Source organism: Perca fluviatilis, chromosome 6 (genome assembly GCF_010015445.1).
Source record: "Perca fluviatilis chromosome 6, GENO_Pfluv_1.0, whole genome shotgun sequence".
In the NCBI taxonomy this organism is placed as follows: Eukaryota; Metazoa; Chordata; class Actinopteri; order Perciformes; family Percidae; genus Perca; species Perca fluviatilis.
In genome coordinates, this window is record NC_053117.1 from 16,597,353 (window position 1) to 16,617,103 (window position 19,751).

The 19,751-nt window shown below is 42.1% G+C and overlaps 1 protein-coding gene across 6 annotated transcripts in view; it reads left to right on the forward strand.

The window, feature by feature from the left end:
• Window positions 1-18,904, forward strand: part of rhobtb4 (Rho related BTB domain containing 4) — a 43,929-nt gene extending 25,025 nt beyond the window's left edge. For 5 of the 6 annotated variants that reach the window (XM_039802988.1, XM_039802991.1, XM_039802990.1 and 2 more), the window contains 10 exons: window positions 747-948; window positions 1,783-1,886; window positions 6,028-6,213; window positions 6,612-7,431; window positions 7,608-7,827; window positions 8,873-8,991; window positions 15,794-15,944; window positions 16,231-16,319; window positions 16,562-16,667; window positions 17,236-17,414. In XM_039802988.1, coding sequence (XP_039658922.1) covers window positions 757-948; window positions 1,783-1,886; window positions 6,028-6,213; window positions 6,612-7,431; window positions 7,608-7,827; window positions 8,873-8,991; window positions 15,794-15,944; window positions 16,231-16,319; window positions 16,562-16,667; window positions 17,236-17,414 — 2,166 coding nt within the window. In that variant the 5' untranslated portion in view covers window positions 747-756. Of the gene's footprint in view, window positions 1-746; window positions 949-1,782; window positions 1,887-6,027; window positions 6,214-6,611; window positions 7,432-7,607; window positions 7,828-8,872; window positions 8,992-15,793; window positions 15,945-16,230; window positions 16,320-16,561; window positions 16,668-17,235 lie in introns of all 6 variants that reach the window. The other variant, XM_039802987.1, reaches the window with a different exon arrangement.
• Window positions 18,905-19,751: the final 847 nt, after the last annotated feature.

The window sequence follows — 19,751 nt, forward strand, 5'->3', positions numbered from 1 at the left end:
GTTCAGTATTAACGTGTGTTTTGACATGTCAGAAATGTTTGTAAGCAGTTTATGGGAAGGGGATTTTGATGAGCTTTTCACAGTGATGTTTTGTGTGTTTTTAAAAGAGGAAGTCGGTTGAGCTGTGTGTATAACCACTTCTGTCTTGTGCTACGGTTAAGTCCGGAGTTAACAGGTGATCAAACATGCAACAAAATGCCTGCGCCCCCCTCTGTGTAAACCTACAATAAATATGTTTGACCCCAACAGATGATGCACCTCTCCCCCTGGGCTCCTGAATGACCTAAAAAATGAATTACAAATGCATTTGTGAGGGATTGGTGTCTTTTTATTGCTGCCAAGTGGATCATCACTTTGCATTATGTTTTCTCTGAAGTGAAGATGCTATCAAGAGGGGGACAGATAGGATGATCGACAGACAAGGAGAGAAAAGGATAGAGAGCCCAAGGGAGGTCTCTCTCTTTTCTTTCTCTCTTTGCTTTTACAGAAATAGCTCTGCGGTCCCTCCATTCCTTAGCCTGCGAACCATGTGTTCTGTTGAGGAGTTTGGCAGAAGCCTCTGTACACTGGTCAGTACAGCTACGGGGGCTTGGAGCCTTAACAACGCTTCCTGGACCGGGCCAGAGTTAGAAGCTACTGTGCCTGGTGCCAGTTGCTGTCATTGCGTTATCAATGTGATTTAAAATTTTCCATGAATGTTGAATTAACATCTTTTCTTCCACTCTCTCTTTTTACCTATTCTCCAGGGCCCTCTCCATGGATATAGACACAGACTATGAGCGGCCCAATGTGGAAACCATTAAATGTGTGGTGGTAGGGGATAATGCAGTAGGCAAGACCAGGCTAATCTGCGCCCGGGCCTGCAATGCCACCCTCACACAGTATCAGCTGCTTGCCACCCACGTGCCAACCGTCTGGGCCATCGACCAGTACCGTGTATGCCAGGAGGTGGGCAGACACATACACATAAACACACACAGCCAAACACAGTGTGGAATTAGCCACATACAGACAAACTCTGGTATACTTTTGAACAGCAAAATAGTCTCGGAAAGGAACTTATTTTGGTGGAACATTTGCACCTCTTAAAAGAAAACGCCACATACAATTTCAAATTAGTTTAAGTTAACTGTTCACACAATACAGTGATGAAACTATTTAAATTAACTGGATACATGGTTGATCTTACCAGTGTATCACCATGTGTACTTCGTCCATAGCTATTCCGTCAACCGGTCCCAAAACATCCCAGTTAGATAATAAATGCCGTAAACAAAAATGTAAATCTTTACAATCATTCACTGAAAGAACCAAGCAGCATGTCTGCCTGTTAACTTGTGCACTATCCAAATTTTCTTCGAATTGCCATTTTCAGCGTGTGGCTTGCTAGCTTGAAGTTTTTTGTTGTTTATTTCCGTAAGGAAGGGGTTTTGAGAAAGGCAACATACAAAAAGCGGAAGGTGAGGGGCAAAGCCTGACACCAGGCTTTGATGTCAGGCTTTGTCCTGGAAATGTACTTCCGTTGATCCAGACTAATGGGGATTAAGTCGCTTTTGGAGCCAGCCCTGAGTGGCCACTCAATGAACTAGTGTTTTTGGCACTTCCGCGTTGGCTTCATTTATCAGCACAGCACGCTTGGGAAAATATTTACTTTTCAGGCCTATGAAATACAACTTATTCTAAAAACAATGCAAATAAATTCAATTCCACTAAAACACAAATATCACAATGAAGTTAAGACCTTTTAACCTGCTTACATGTTACATTTGTCTTGTGTTGCAGGTGTTAGAGAGATCTCGTGATGTAGTGGATGAGGTCAGTGTGTCCCTGAGGCTATGGGACACATTCGGGGATCATCACAAAGACAGACGATTTGCCTATGGCAGGTGAGCAGATGCATACACAACGACGCACACACGCAGGCAGGCATCTATCCAGACATTCTGCAAACCAAAACCTAGTTACTGACCCAATAACACAATTACTGGCTGACCCCAAGGTTAACTACATTGCAACACGTTCCTCTTTCACAATTGGTGCAGCCAAAAGAATGCTTTGCTTTGGCTGTAGAATTTGTAAAGCCTTGACACAATTTCCTTGGACAAATATGTGACCAAATTAATTCTTTGCTGATTTAGGAGAACGTAACTTACAATGAGAATGTAACTAATCTGTCACACCCACATAAACATGCCCACATAACACTGACTTACCCAAAAGTTGTTTTTTGTGTAATCCAGCTGCCACGCTTTTTAGTTGAACTCTCTGCCCTCAAGCTGTTACATCCTTCTTCCACCAGACATGATTGGATCATCACTCTATCCTCTTACTCCCTGTCCCTTTTATCAAAGCTGCTTTATTGGCATGAAATGCAAAAGTACTTATTGCCAAAGCAAAACCGGCAAATACCAATTCAAATGACAGTAACACAGAAAAGTGAAGATACCTGTGTCATTAAATGAGTTCTGTTAATAGACAATTCGTTATTAACCCACATGTTTATCTAAATACAATCATTTTGGGTTTAATTTTTTTTCTTTTGTAACAATTCTGAGACATCTGGCGCCACCCTCCAATTTTTTTGTCTAGTAACTGTAATTATCTTTTAGGTATTTTTTTTTTTATACCATTTTATCTATTTTATGCATATCTTTCATAATTGAATGTGTTTCTTACATAGTCGTACGCCCTAACCAGACACAAACATCCACACACACATACATGTACATGTTACACTGCCATCTGTGAGTTCTCTCAAGGGTGTGGGTGGATGCACTTTGTGTAACATGTCACCCTGTCACCTTTTTGCAAGTGCATCTGCTTGACAGAAGGTCCGTTTGTGCATTTGTAGGTTGCGTATAGTTTCAGTGTGTGGCTCAAATTCCCTCCCCTCTGTGGTGTCCTTCCACGTTCTCAGTGTCTGTACATCTGCACAGTGATCTGCCTCTGTTTGTGTGTGTTCTGGTGTGTGCGCTTGTGTCTGTCTGTCTGAATGTCCTGTATGCTTTTGTCAGCCTGCAGTCAGCTGATAAAGACACAGTGCCAGCTCAGCTGTTTTCTGCCTGCCTCCCTGGCGTCTGCAGCTCCAGGCATCAACCTCCCCTCCTCCTCTTCCAGCTCTGTTCATCCACTCATTCATGTGGACCGTGCCCTCTCCTCCAACCTGCCCTCAGACTCCTCTACCTCACCTTCACCTCCCCTCTCCTTCATTAGTACCGTAATTCAACTCCCATCATTTGCCTCCTCTATAGACCATCACCCGGGACCCTTGTTAAACTTCATGTCCAATGATGTCATTCACATATGCTGCAACAGGAAATCAACTTCAGGTCATTTAGAATGTTTGTGTTTACATAACTGTGTAATGGTCTTTAGCCTTGACACTTTGCCGCTCCAAAACCCTCTCCACACCTTCCTCCACTCTCAGCCTTTTGTTGATATCAAAACATCATATTGTTAGACAATACCCAGACTGTCACATGCTTTGTTAGGAGAGGAACGTTCTGGTTGGGAAAACAATCTCGGCCTGAAAATAGGCTAAGCCAAACTTAACCTGAGCCAACCTCAACTTAATTTTTTTTTCAGTCAGCAGAAATTCATTTAAAAAAAAAAAAGAGCTATTTTGCTTTTTGACTAAATATGCAAAACAATATCCTATTGCACCTGTAAGCCTTTGTTCTTGTAAGCAGTTTACGAGGTGCCCAATTAACTTTTATAATACTGTATAGTTGTGACAGACTTAATGACGATGAGGGGTGTCATGCCAGCCTATGTGATTTCAGAGTGATACACATATGCCTGCATGCAAGACCCATTTACCAATTTCTTTATTGCAACAGAAACATGTCTGTTGTGTTTGTGCATGTGCGAGGGCCTTTTTCCATAATAGGTGTCTCTTACATAATCTGGCAGCTGATGACCTTTGTAGTTTGAATCCACCACATACACACACACACACACACACACACGGTCCGCACGCACAGAAAGCAATAAATAACCAGTCACAGGTGGAGCTATTTATTATGCATTTGTGTTGGTGGTAAACAATTAGTGATAAAACAGTGGACAGGTTACATACATAAAAATACAATATGTAGGTCATCTGGGTTGACCGCCAGGTTGAACCTGGAAATGGCTCTGCAGTGCAAAGTAGCTGTACTAAAGGATTATTCTGGTACTCATTTTAATTACCTCACCTTCACTCTCAGACTTTCAGATAGCTGCTTTTTATAGATGGGTCACGATCGGACAGATTTACAGTAAAAGCCTTCTGGGGCTCATATTTCAGTAGTGTTATGCTAACAACATAAAGTTATACTGGCATAAACAATGGCAGTTAATCCTAGGCATGAAAAAAGAAATCATGTAACCGTGCGAACAAAGAAACGTACACATAACATGACCTCAAACAGCCATGGTAATGATCCTTGCTAATGTGTGTGTGTGTGTGTGTGTGTGTGTGTGTGTGTGTGTGTGTGTGTGTGTGTGTGTGTGTGTGTGTGTGTGTGTGTGTGTGTGTGTGTGTGTGTGTGTGTGTGTGTGTGTGTGTGTGTGTGTGTGTGTGTGTGTGTGTGTGTGTGTGTGTGTGTGTGCGTGTGCGGTGATGTAATGCTTTGGTGGTGTAGTGTTATGTTATGTCCTTGGGAGTATAAGCTTTTCAGAGATTACATTAGTGAAAGTAAAGTTGGACTATGGAACCTGTGTCTACACTGTAAACATTCCTTTGTACAGTCATTTGATTTAGTGCTGTGTGTGCATGTTTGTATGTAAATTAAGTTATCTTTTCAAGGATGCTTCCTTTTTTGAAGATTTTCAAACACTTTACAACTGTTTTTTATTCAAAACAGGTTGAACCTCTGTTGGCCTTTTTGTATCATTTGCGCAATTCCTTGTGCAAATGATATAAGCGTATTCACATCATTTTATTTTAAAGTTAAATAGATAAAAAAAAACGATAAAGAATTTTTTTTTTTTTTTTTTTTAAAGTGTAGCCTTTGTCTACTCAACAATAGGCCTGAAAAAAGAGAAGTGTTTAAGTGGTGTGTGACGCTGTTCTCAAGTTCAGGTTTAGCATCTCACATCTGTTGGTGTATAGTGCATGCCTGACAAATGTCAAAAACAGGATTAGACATTTCATTATCTGCAGCCTATCAATGATGGTTAATGTAGCACAAAAGTTAAACAAGCGATGCTAATGCCAAATAGGCCTGGTCTTGTGCTGCTGCGGTCAAAAGCCTCGTGTTGTGTTATTTTAAGAAGTAGATCATTTAGGAATTATAGATTCTTGCACTGTCAGCGTTGTGCTGGTACTAAATGTTCAGTCTCACCAACACAGAGCTTGATTTAACATTACCTGCAGACACACATGCACAAACATGCCACAGAAGTATCGGCACCAGAGAACAGCTGTAAGTACTGCTCTCTGCTTGCTCAAACACATTGGTTGAGGAAATTAATTGTGTGTGTGTGTGTGTGTGTGTGTGTGTGTGTGTGTTTGTGTGTGTGTGTGTGTGTGTGTGTGTTGTGTGTGTGTGTGTGTGTGTTGTGTGTGTGTGTGTGTGTGTGTGTGTGTGTGTGTGTTTTCTGATCTATTCTTGGCTTCCTCTTGCCTTGGAGGGCTTAGGGATATTTATGTAAGAGAGAGAGAGAAAGAGAAAGCGATGGGCCACACAGATCACCATCCCAGAGGCACACACACATCTAGTGACCCCAGCTCTCTCAATGGCACTGTCCATGCTCCCACAATGCCTTGGGGCAGCTGAAAAAGCTTCTTCCATACACATATGACACGTTTTAACATAAACTGACAAGATGTTCAGTGACTCAGTACTACTCCTTTTTTTCTTTTTCTCTTTTCTGTCCCCTTTACTCCATCAAAGACCACTTGTCTTCTCTCTGCTGACATCTCTTGCTCATGACACAACACATCAGCTCTCCTCTGCTATCTTTTTCCTATCTTATCTACAATTTCTGTAAGGTTGTACGTACATAAAATGAAGACTTTTTCTCCCCCTTCTCTCCCTGTAGGTCAGACGTAGTGGTGCTTTGCTTCTCTCTGGCTAATCCCAATTCCCTGCGCCATGTACGCACCATGTGGTTTCCGGAGATCAAGCACTTTTGTCCCCGGACACCCATCATTCTGGTTGGCTGCCAGCTGGATCTGCGCTATGCTGACCTGGATGCAGTTAACCGTGCACGCCGACCCCTAGCCAAGTGAGACGCTTTTTTCACCAAGCACCAACAGACCAACTCAGATAGAACATGTGCCACGCTGGTTTTCAGTGAAGGTTGCATGTGTGTTGCTCCAGTTAATCAAGCAGCGTAACTGTAACTGAATCACTGCAAACAAGACATTGACAATTGTGCTATGTTCATTGAGTGATGTGACGAAAAGTGTTTTGAGTCATTTTTTGGCTGCTATATACTATATATTACTATATTCATTACCTGTAATCCCAATTGTCCCATCATATAAATAAATAAATAAAGAATAGATACATGTTTAAATTTGCACTGAGATGAAAACATCACAGTCTTGCTTTGTGTCGATTTCTAGTATTGTTGATCAACTTCCTACTTATTTAACATCATTATCTCTCCCTGTCCTGCAGACCCATCAAACCAACTGATATCCTTCCACCAGAGAGAGGCCACGAGGTGGCAAAGGAACTTGGGATTCCCTACTATGAGACCAGCATTGTTGCTCAGTTTGGAGTCAAAGATGTTTTTGACAATGCCATCCGAGCTGCCCTGATCTCCCGTCGTCACCTGCAGTTCTGGAAGTCCCACCTGAAAAAGGTCCAGAGGCCACTTCTCCAGGCTCCCTTCCTGCCTCCTCGCCCGCCTCGCCCCATAGTGGGCATCCCAGACCCTCCTCCCACAGAGGGCGAGGGCCCTGATTCCCTTTTCTGCCAGCCACTGTGTACAGATGTTCTCTTCCTTCTGCAGGGTGGCGGCACTCGCGTGTTTGCACACAAAGTATATCTGGCTACTTCCTGCTCCAAATTCTATGACCTCTTCACCCTTGATCTTGGCGGATCATGCATGGGGCCACGGTGGGAGGAACAAGAGAGCAAAGAAAACTTGGAGAGTGGGGAGGAAGATGAGCAGAGCAGGAGAGGAGCTAAAGAGCAAGCTGGGCGCACTAAGAGCCTGGACATTGATAAGGATGGGGTTGATGGAGGAGTGCGGGGCCTGAATCGACCCCAGTTGCTCCAGCAGGGCTCTTTGAGGACTTCCCAGAGTGATAATGCACTCCCCTCTCGAGCCCACTACTACCTGGGAGCACTAGGGACTGGTCGAGCACTGTCAGGATGGGGAAGGGGGTTCCTGAGTGTGTGTCTGGAGCATGTTGATGATCCCATGACTGGACGACCACGACTCATGACTGTGGTAGCCATGGATGCGCTTATACAGGAAGAACCATTTAAGGTGCTGGAGTTAAAAGCGACAAGATTACTTAAACTATAATAATACTTTTTGATTACGATTAAGAAATGTTATGCATCATTACTGCAGGCTACAAGAGCTTTTTTCTTTTTTCTTTTGGTGTTTTCATCGTTGTTCCAAAGCTGTACATTTGACTTGTCAATTTGTTGTGGTTTCAGGCGGTGCTTCAGTACCTGTACACGGGCAGTCTGGACGAGGGCCGAGGGGATCTGATGCAGGTGGCCACCATCGCAGAGCTGCTTGAGGTCTTTGACCTGCGGATGATGGTGGCCAATGTTCTCAACAGAGAGAGCTTCATGAACCAGGAGATCACCAAGGCTTTCCACGTCCGCAGAGCCAACCGCATCAAGGAGTGTCTCAATAAAGGGACCTATGCTGGTAAACTACTGTGCCAACCATTCAGCGCCTCAATACTCTCAATCGGTGTCATTGTAGATTTTTTTTTTTTTCTTTCACGTAAACATCAGTATGTGTTTGTCTGTACAGTAGGTGTGTGTGTGAGAGAGAGTGAGTAAGCGTGAGCTAATGAGGAGAATGTATAGAGAGAGGCTAATTTCCAGCATTCTCTTTCAGTCTTTGGAAATGTGCACTTGGTGCACATTTGATCATACATTTGCCTTTGAATATTTGCTATGAAATATGGGTTTTGTATGTTGTGGTTTACCTGTTTTCTAAAGTCCTTTTTCAAGTCATCAAGTGTTTTGATGACTGTCGTTTGAGTCTGCTGGGTTTTCTTGTGTTTTCGCTCTTGTGTGCTTCCTGTGTCTTGTGTTTTTGTGGCGTTGTCTGTCCCCCCCTTAGATGTTATGTATGCATGTTGTCACAGCATTTGCAGCCAGAGCCAGACATCAGCTGTTTCTGTCTCACATTCACTTATTTCTATCCTTTCTCTGTTGTCTTCATGATTATAACAATAAGAATCTTCCTTTAAATGCTTATATTTAAAAATGAAGCGGAATAATTCTGCTTTATCACAGTTATTATTCAGTGATTGAATTTAAGATCCATTAAGTCCTTTGCTTTCTGATGTAGCCAATTACAGCATCATTACACTAATATAGTTGCTGTGTTCCTGATCAGCACTTTCTCCGCCAAAGCTTTAGTCGTGAGGCCACACAGAATTCACTACTTGACCGTACTACTGTGGATCTGCTCTCCTTCACTTACTCTGTGTCAAAAGCTGTTCTGTCCTTCTGTCAATTTATCTCTCTGTCTGTCTACCTGTGTCTATGTCTCTGTGTGGTTCTGTCTGTCTGGCCTTGTGTCTGTGTGTGTATCTGTCTTGCCTGTGTCTGTCTCTGTGTCTCTGTGTGTGTGTGTGTGTGTGTGTGTGTCCGTCTGCCTTGTCCGTCTTTCCCCCTCTGTAGCCTGGGCATCTGTTGCACACCACGAGATGAATGCTCTTTTCCCACCCCGGTTTTAGATGTGGTCTTCCGACTGGACGATGGCTGCCTCCCGGCCCACAAGCCCCTGCTCATCTCCAGCTGCAACTGGATGGCTGCCATGTTCCGTGGCTCTTTCATGGAAAGCTACATTGAGGAGGTGAGTTCAGACATTCCGGGAAGAGTCCGAGGATGGAGTTACCTTTAAGTTTTGAGCAGGGATTTGGTTTCTGTGTGCTGAATACTTGGAAGTAATCTCGGGTCAGCCTTTTAAGGGCAACCTTATCACACACCTGTACTCTACAACAGCAGTAACATCTGATAAAAGAAGAGATTAGGCAAAGGTGAATGGGTTGCTTGGATACTGTTGAGGATGTCTTACCTTTATGACATTGTACAAATCTGCACGTGTGCTTCTAGTATGTGACATGGTTGTAGTTTGGAATTTTCCATTGGGTTTTTTTATTTTAGTTTTTCATTTTCATACAATTTAGTTTTCATAGTGCGTTTGCTTGTTTTAGTTTAGTTTCAGTTTTTAAATATGTAGTTTTAGTTTGACAGTAGTTAGTTTTGTCCAGCCCAGGTATAACGTCTCAGAAGTATTTAGCTACTCATACATGGCTGGGGAATGGCCTTACTGTCTTATTTTAATTTGTGGTGTGAATCTGTGGAATGGTTTGGACATGGACCTTAGCAAAGTCCAAATATAAATCAATTTAATCTTGTGCTACTTTAGTGTCCATCTCCTGGAATGTCAAGTCCATTCAGTTCCTGTGGTTCAATGTCACGAGAGCTGGTGGGAAATTTATACTGCCTCTTTTTTCGCCAGTGAAATATTATAGCAAAAAATGTAAAACTGAAATTAATTTACATTCCCTTTTTATTTATTTATATTAGTTTTTTTAACCAGGAAATATTGAGTTTTTATTTAGTTTACTAAAAGTATTTTTCACTGCTTATTTTTGTTTTAGTTTTAGTTTAGTAAAATAGCCCTGTTATGTGAAGGTTTACAGCTCAGGATGTCTTTTATCAGGTTGACCTACAAACCGTTGTTTCACCTGCAAATGTGGTCTCTGCAAATACCACATCCCTGGAGGCCTTGCACACATTATGAGCACATATAGAATTGCCTACATGAAAATGTACATGTACACACATACACACACACACACACACACTTTTTTTTCACACATCCTGTGATAGCAGAATTCAAATGTTTCACCAACCTGTCTCCGTACTCAAATTAAGCCCAGAATAGACCCTCTTTTAAGGTCAGCAGCATCCTCCAAGTGGCGGGTCGGGTTACTTTAGGTGCGCTCTCACCTGAGGTTCAGCTTCCGCTCGCTTGGTGCGTTTTCAGGGCCAGTGCCTGTGCACTGGACCTGACCTTATCAAAAATAGAAGACAGGAAGTTAATGTCTTCATCTGTCTTTAAGTCAGGCTCCCCGGACTGTGTTGCAGAACCAGATCCCCTGGAGTATGGTTACTTTCAAAGTAAGCAGGGTTAGGTTAAGTAGATTCAGGCCCTCAAAAGGATTGGAAGTAATCAGAGAGAGACAAGGCATACAAATGACGTGTATGCAGTTTAGTTGTGAAATTCAAGGTTATAGAGGGCACGTTGGAAGAAAACTAAACAGTTTTGTTTTTTTGTATCTCCCTAGCCTGGATTTTATTCCAGAACACACCATGTGAGTGGGTGTGGAAAAAAAAGCCTTTGCAGCTTTTGTGGACGGTGGTGAAAACAGGACATCAGCATCACTGAGGGGGCACAGTGTTTGCTGCTGATGGGCTGCCGGTGTCTATGGTTACACTAAATGGTTCATGTTAATGACCATTGTGGCATTGTTTATGGTATGAAACTGGCACAGCAAAGAAAGCAGGTGGCTTGGAGTCTAAGACTCAAATACTGACTGCACAATGAAGCTGTCAGCACTTGAACACGTGCACATGAATTAGATTTTATATGTCAACGGCAAGCTGCAGTTACCAGATTGTCTGCTGGCTCTGGAAGTTACTTCCTCCTTCCTAGGACAGGCAAAGAGAAAGCCCGTAAAGTGTTGCACAGGTTGCATTTCCAGAATTGCCATACCATTGGCTGACTACAAATCGTATTCACTTTCACGGATACATGCTAGTTGAGAGGCAGTGTGAGTAGTAGGGAGCAGAAATGCTTACTAAAACACTGGGCTTTCAATAGAAGCAGAAGTTTTAGAGACCTCGACACAGCAGATGGTCTACTTCTATTCACTTACTCTAAAAGAGAATCGATACTGGACAAAGAATTAAGAGTTGATGTTATGAGATTTACAAAAAAAGAAGTGGAAATCTAACGATGTCAAAATGAGATCTGGTAAATCGGAGCGATTCATATTGTTCATTAACTTCCAGTGGAATATTATCTACATGTTATAGTGTTTGTACACCTATTTGAAGGTTATATGTTTTAGCCACTTAACTGAGTGAACGAGATGCAGCTGAAGGCTACATTTACATTTCTCATTTTTGGTTTTTAAGTGGAGTTTTGAGCCAAAAGCGATCTTGTTTTTAGCTCCAGTAGAAGAACTATAGGGTCCTACAGTATTTTAACAATCTAATCTAAACAGGTGCGTTTAGGGCGTGTCCAAATCCACTTTTGTATATTTGACAGTGGGAAAAAGGGTCCGTGCGCCGGGCGCATAGTTCAAAAGGGTTGTACTTAGTGTCTTCATTAATTCACAGGTGTGTTTTGGGCGGAACATGCAATAAACCAATCAGAGTGTCTTCTCCCATTCCCTTTTAAAAGCCAGGTGCGTTTGTACCTTGGCGCATTGCTATTATGATGGCGGATTTGCATCGTAATATTTTTATTTGTAATTGTGTGTGTGTGTGCGCGCATAAGCCCAGGCACATTTTACTAATTTTCTGATAAAATAACTATGAAATGCTGTGCTATTGACATTAGACCAGGTTTTTTTTGGTCAATAGCGCGATCACTTCCCACTGCCCCAAGATGGCAATACGCCAAGAACACACCTCCCTGCAAGACCAGCACGCCCATGGGCACAAAGATGGGCGCAGGTGCATTTGCTATTTAAACAACGTGGGTGCTGGACGGGAAATTGACAACTGTGTCGGTCTTAAACTAGCAAAGACACTTGCGTCTGGCTTTGCGCTGTGCTGCGCCGGGTGCAAGATAGGGCCCTTAATCTGCGTTTAAACTATAACACCCAAACCGCAAATCTCATCAACGTTCTCGTATACTGGGCATGCACGTGCAGGGGTAAACAGGAGGAAGCATGTATAATCCACCCGTTGCTGTTAGTTACCATGCTAACGTTAGTAGCTTAGTCTCAAGGGGGTAAGCTTCGCTTCAGAACTTGAGCCATCATGGCGCCATTTTGTTGCTAACTGGCCATCACCTCCTGTTAGCATTCCGCTGACCGCCATTTTTTTTTACGTCATTTGACTGAGAATAACTTTACATCCGAAGCGTTTAAAGACTCGATTTGTCCGTTGTTTAGTTCTAAAGAAACACAACAACGTATAAAAGGCTCCATTACCTTGTACCTCACGTTATGGCTCCGTAGCAGACGTTTTTTGTAAAAATAGGCTAACGATTGTGTCATAACCAAGTGACTTACTGTCGCACAGTAGAGGAATTACCGTATAGTACAGGAGAAGCTCCGCGGGCAGTTTCCGACTTACGTTAGCTGTTTAGGTTTAATTACTAATGTTAACTAGCATGTTAGTTAGCAATAATTAGCCTGTGCTTATGTTATCTCCTTACATATACCTACACTCTCCGTCTCTGTAAGATTGGGAATGATTGAGATTTCTCTTGGCACAGCTACCAGAACACTTACAACTTTCAGACACGTTGCTCACGTCACATTTACGCTGTCTCTCTCAGTTGGAGGCTGCGCAGTAAAGCTGGCCATCACCGGAAAAGTGCTTCTAATAGCCTTCACTGGTCTCCGTCCAGAGCAACGGGCTCTGTTGGTCCATTATATATATGTCAATGCTTAGTCTCAGAGAACGAGACGTCATGACCCAATCAGGCGGCGAAACGTCAGCATCAGTGTTGGTGCTTCCAAAGGTCTACGTTTGCGGCCATAGAGACGGCAACACAACCCCGGAGATTCCAAACCAAAACGGGTCAGAAGTGTTTTCAAATTTCTCCCGTTTAGGTGCTCTGAAACGCCAGAGCAGTGTGAATGCGAGGTGTCAACATAGCAAAAGATATTTGTTTTTAAACCAAATCGTAGCAATGTAAATGTAGCCTTAGTCTGTTTAGAAATCAAATCACACTCACAAAGATAGATAGATAGATAGATAGATAGATAGATAGATAGATTTTTATTGATCCCAAAAATATGGGAAATAACGGTGTTGCAGCAGCAAAATATCAGACACACAGCACACATACAGAGTATACATTAAATAATAGGAAACAATATACATGAAAAATAATTGAAACTACACGAGCAATATTTAAAATATATACAATTTGGAAATAAAATGTAAAACTGTTTCAATAGATATAAACTTAATGTGCAAGTTGTGGAGAAAAAATTTACAACATTTTTCACTAGTAATAATAGGATGTAGATAAACCTATTGTGCAAGGTTGTGCAAGGTTGTGCAAGATGCATTCAGTGCAGTTGTGAGGTATATGAGTCTTATCTCACACTCAGTGATGAAGTGTTAAAATTGCCTGTGGTAGGAATGATTTCCTGTAGCGGTCCGTGCGACATCGAAGCTGTCGGAGCCTCTTAGAGAAGGTGCTCCTCTGTTGGACCAGTGTGGGGTGGAGAGGCACTCATTAATGTTAACAAATCAACTCTATCCACTTCATCCTAGTTTTACTCATTTACTCAGTTTTTATACAGGGGAATGTTCTTAGACCTATTCAAACTAAACTAAAATATTGATTTCCACAAAATGTATCAAATTTAACTGAGTGAGTTTTGGTAATGTCAGGACACAACAACATGAACAATGACACAAATGGTTTAATTGTATTGCAACTGTTCTCTTATGTTGGGGATGATCATTTTATTAAGTCATAGAGTAGCATGTGATCAGCCAGTGCTGTTCTATTTCCATGCCCATGTCACACTTCCTTCTCAGTATTTTTAGGCTCACACATTTCAGTGTTCATGCTGCTGTGTGATATCATGACTATTCTAGTTTTGCAGAGCAGCTTTATGATATGGGTTTCAAAATGATTTATTAGCATTATCATAATTATTTCTTGCATTATTGGCATACAACATTTTAGACACTTTGTACAATGAGCATGTTTGTGACAAACTCCATGGACCATAGTTAAAAGATTTCATCTTTTATATTAGTAGTCAAAAACCATGAGTCAAAAGGCAGGTTTACTGTCTGTGTAGGCTGTTATACAAACTTACCGCTGGGTGTGTCATGGTACACCCCTGGATTATGTTCTTGGTGTGTGGTTTTGTGTTTACGATGTGATGTGCATCCCAGTGGAGTATTACAAGTTGTCTTTGAAGCTCCTGTCTCGCTCAAGAAAAAAGAGGAGACGTAACGGGAATTCTGCAGAAATCTCACTTTTCTGACGTTGAAATTTCTTACTATTTCTTACTCTTTGTACCTTATCTGTGGTGGCGGCTGTGTGACTCACTGCTTTTTCCTAGCCCACGCATTATTTTTTTTAATTTTGACTATAATGTATTTCTACACTTATTACGTCTTACATTTTCAATTCTTTTGAGGTGAGTTTTTTTTTTTTTTTTGTATAAGCCTTTTAGGGACTGATATGTCATTTACACCCTTTTTCTTTTCCTTTTTTATCATTGGATTTGCTCAAATAAAACAAAGTTGCACTAAACTATTAATTGAGCTCTAGGACGAACACCTGTCAGTACAGCTGATGCGTTTTTGATCCGTAAAGTTGACTGTGAATGTGTCCACTCGTTAATGCTTCCTGGCCCCAGCTGGGGCTTCGAGCTCTAGAGACCACCCTTGTCTTGGTGTTGTGACGTTTTAGTGGTAACGAGAGGTCGCGCCAAGCTGACATTCTCCTAATTGCCTGTGGTAGTGGAGGTTGAAGAGCGCCTCAGTGGGTGCACTCAGGAGCTCCTGGAGGGGTCAGGTCATCACTGTCATCATCATTCATCGTCATTCACCTTCCTTCCGTCCTTCCTTCCGTCCTTCCTGGGCTTAAACTGCATTACCTGCTGCTAAATTGCTGTTTGTCCGGTTTTCAGTAATTAGGCCATAAAAATGTCTTGGCGTTTTTTATGCAGTTATGTATATAACTACCCAAAGTGGAATATAGAGCTTCACTTAAACACAGCATGACCAGTGCCTTCAGTAGTATTGATGATATGGCGACATCTAGGGGTCATTACAGGTGATTTTCTTTTTTTTATATAATGGACTCTGGTTTGGCACTTTTGCCCCAATATAAAACATTACCCTAATTGTTCATATGTTGTTTTACCCTAATGTTAAACATGTCTGGAGTGGCCCAGTCTTCTATAATATATTATATTAATATTAATCACCTAACCATGTTTGTATGTCTTTTGAGAATGTTGATAGTCAGTCTTTTTTGGGAAAAGGGCCTGATAGCAGGGTTGCCTGTGTGTGCTTTGGGGTCTTTAGCGCCATATTGCTCACATCACAAGCCCTCAGACAGCATTTTCATCTGAGCCTAGATCAAAGAGCAGCATGTCCTCTGACCTTTACCTCCACATATCCACTGCACTGCTTTCATTTGATGTTACTTTTTGTTTTTCACCCCACCCCCTTTCTAGCCAATACACGTAACATAACATACCAGTATATGAATTTGCTACTATAATATTTTATATCTATTTGTATACTTGGAATATAATGTTCATGAATGTTATTGTCTATATGTATGCCCATTAATCTTCTTCATTGACTTTTAGCCTTTCATTACTTATGTTTTTTTTTTGTTTCCTCTTGATCTGGTCATATTCCAGGTATCCATTCCTGACACCAGTGCAGCCTGTATGCGTGGGACGTTGGAGTTCCTGTACTGTGGAATGCTGACACCCTGTCCTGGTCTGGATCCCATGGAACTAATTATTCTCGCCAACCGCCTGTGTTTGCCACGCCTTGTCGCCCTCACAGGTAAAGGCTCTCTCTGCAGTGTTAGAAAGGTTGCGAAGAGAACTACCCATCAGCTTGAATGTCTTGTTCTGACTTCCGTGGCACAATATGGTTTTGATAGTGCTTCATATGCCTTTTATCAATGACTCAACAGATTGTAGGTGCAGTGAGGTGTGTTCAGTGCAATGCAAACTGGCAGACACAGAGACAGAATGTATGACTGGGAGATAAAAAAAAAAATTGGGCCAGTGTCAGTGCATTTAAACCGTAATATTCACATGTTCATGTACATTTTGTGCCTCTTCAGAACAGCACGCTGTGGACGAACTTCTCCAGTTGGCAGCGAAAGGAGGTGACATTGATGGACAAGTGTTGGCTTACCTCGAGCTTGCACAGGTCTGTCCTTGCAAAACTGTCCTTATATATATGTCCTTATAATTATGTCCCCATAATAATGGATTTATAATTTATTAATATTAAATTCTAGGTTGTATTAAAACAAATGATGAATAGCAATTCACCATAGATTCATTTGTTGATCCTAATCTGTTCAAATGTAGTCTCTTATCTCACCTTTTAAAATCTCACAGGCCTCTACTGTCAAAGCTGTAACAACTCCTTTGTTTTCCCTTTTGCAGTTCCACAATGCCAAGCAACTATCCGCTTGGTGTCTCCACCACATCTGCACTAATTATAATAGCATCTGCCGCAAGTTTCCCAAAGACATGAAGGCCATGTCTCCAGGTACAGGCACCTCGCCTCTCTGCCCTGATTATCTGCCTCTCCCAAAACCCTTTCACACATGCAGCTTTCCCCTCAGTAAAACTCCTGCAATGTTTGCTTTGCAGTGCTAGTTTGAACAAAAGTAAGTTTTCTGGGTTAAGCACACTGCTAAGGAATTATAGCATGCTGTGACTTGTTCATAGCATTTGTTTGGAGCGGGAGAGCTGGTTTTCTTTGGTCTGGAACAACACTGATGCAAGGAAGCTAAAAAATAATAAAAAAATAGTATAAGGAGAAACATATGAGCCTCTTTTGAGCTGTTTTTGTAAAAATAAAAAAATAAAAAAGTATCTTGCATCAAGTACATTATAGAGAACATACATCCTCACGTTTCATTAAAGATGTGAGTATATTACATTTTACACACATTTTATACATAGTAGGTTGTAATGTGACCATATTATGTATGTATGACCATATGTTAATATTCTACAATCCCTCACTGTGCAATAATAATGGTCTTTGTTGATTCTTCCTGTTTTCATTTGTCATTTTCTTAATGTGTTTAACTTTGTCCCCCTCTCTGTAGAAAACCAGAGGCACTTTGAGAAGCAGCGCTGGCCTCCTGTGTGGTTCCTGAAGGAGGAGGACCGCTATCTGCGCTCTCAGAAGGAGCGCGAGCGTGAGGAGGAGATCTTGCGCAAGCAACACACCAAACGGGGCTGGTGTTTCTGGAGACACCCGTCCTCCTCTCCGCACGTCTCCTAAAGGGTTTTCCACCACTGACTTCTTTACCCCGACCTGGGTCATCCTACCCACTAACCCCCCCCCCCCCTGTAACGCATATACGTAGAGGAGGTCCGCTTTAAATCCTCTATCAGTGGAGAAATGACTCTCAGTGCTACGATGCCTGAATGTCAGCATGTTTGGGGGAATGTATGTGCCTCTTTATAATTGTGGGTGACTTCATTAGTGTATTCTTGGTATGCTTGTTTGGACTTAGCTGAAGGGTATATGCGTGGATGCGTGTGTGTATGTTTGCGGTTGGCATGATTGAGTGATGCTTCCGAGTTGAGTGCTTCCCAGACGCCCTGATCTATAAGGGCCTGCAGCGTCGCAGTCCCAGCCCTTTGTCCCCTCCACAAGAGCTCTGTCCCTCCACCAGCACTCACAGTGTCCAAGCCTTTGAGTGATTTGCCTGGGAGCAAGGGCTCTCTCGATCTCTCTCAGTCTCCTTCCTTCACATTGACCTTAATGACTATTACACATTGACCACTGCAGCTCCTTTCGGGGAGCTTACCTCTGCCTTCACTTCTACGCAGACTGTTAGCTGGCACACACAGACCGGTGCAAAAGATCCACCCCTCTAAAACCAGCACTGGATTCCCAGGAACTGACACTTAACAATGTAATTATTGTTTTGCTTTTATTCGTCCTTTTTATGTATTTTTGCGCCCTTCTAGGACACTCTTATCAGGGGAAATGGCGCACACTACTCCCAGGAAGTGTTGCAAACTTTGATTGCCATTGCAACGATGGGACTGTTAATCTAGAGCCCAGGTTAGGGTGTAAGGGCAACCCTAAAACCGTTAGCAAGTTGGGATGCTCCAGTCAGGAGGCTTGATCATAGCTGTTAGCCTCCAGTCCAGTACTGAAGTGGTTCTTGGTGTCCATCGTTCACTCCTGTGCATCCCGCCCAGTCCTCCTGCACACCCCGCAAAAAAAAAAAAAAGAAGCAAAACACACGCTCTCCTTGATGAGTTGGATTCACCAATCTGCACTTCAGAGACATTCAAAGTGACCAATCTATAGCAATGATGGGGATGAAGAGGGCTAGCCTTCCTTGATACCTCTGCCATTGAGGAATGATGGATGCAGTATTAAACAAATGCGTTTGTAACGTCCATGACCACTTGGTTGCATTGAAGCACCTCAGCCAGCCTGCCTTTACACCCCTAGCCCACTAGGGGCAGCACTGCTCAGGGCCCCGGCACTAACCTTCACACTAACGGGAGTTTTTGTGCCTGTGATTGCTTCACTCTAGTTTCAATTATTAAATCAGTATAACTTCAATCCTTGCAGAGTGTTAGGAGAAAGCTAAAGCACAGTGTTGTGACGAGTAAAATGGACTGTACCTGACGATAGATTTTTCACCTAATTGTGAATACCAAAGCTGTGATTCTTTTGATCTCTTTCTTCCTCACGTACTTTATTTCTGCTTCCCTGCTTCCTTTATGGGCAAGAGGGGATGGAGGAGAAAAGAGTTTTTTTTGGTTTTTTTTTTCCCTTTTTTTTTTGGGAGAGAAAGATTTTTTTTTTTTTTTTTTTTTCTTTCCCTCATGGTGGTGTTTTCAGTCTGTGGTGTCAGGAGAAAAGTGTCACTGCCTTCCATTCCTCTTGCTGGAATTGAAAATGCTGCTTAAGACACAATAAGACAGTGTCCACATGAACACAGACACATTTAGTTTAAGCGTCTGTCTAGTTGTTTAGTATTTGCCTGCGATGGACATGCAGAATAGTAATGGTGGTATTAAAATGTGACACATTTCTTAAACCTTAGATTTTCTTCGCCATATGCTTACAGTCTGTAAGTATATAGTCGTAATAGGTCACTCATTTTAGAATGTGTAGATTTCTGATTTTACATACAGTGGTTACAACTTTGTGATGTCTTTAACTGGTTTTGAATTAAAAAAACAGTGTGCTCTGTTATGCTTCCTTGTTAACCAAGAAAATAATATTACATTTAGATTGAATTTGCAATTGTGAGTGTCTCAACGGATTTGATATATAAACTTATATGAGTGCAAATCAGAATTTCTTGTTAAGGGTGCTAATTTCTTTGGGCTTTAGCACTGAATGTGAAAACGAGACTTTGCGGTGATGAGTTTTGTATTAGCACGTCGTTCTATTTGTGGGTTTACGCCCCTCAGCTTTACCCAGGCAACTGTAGGAGATAGATAGATAGATAGATAGATAGATAGATAGATAGATAGATAGATTGTGTGAGACATGTGGTGTGTTCTGCCGCTCTCCATGGGAGGTGTGTTAAAGTCATGCTCGACTACCCAAATAGAAGTCAGATAGGATCTCACGAGACCCAAG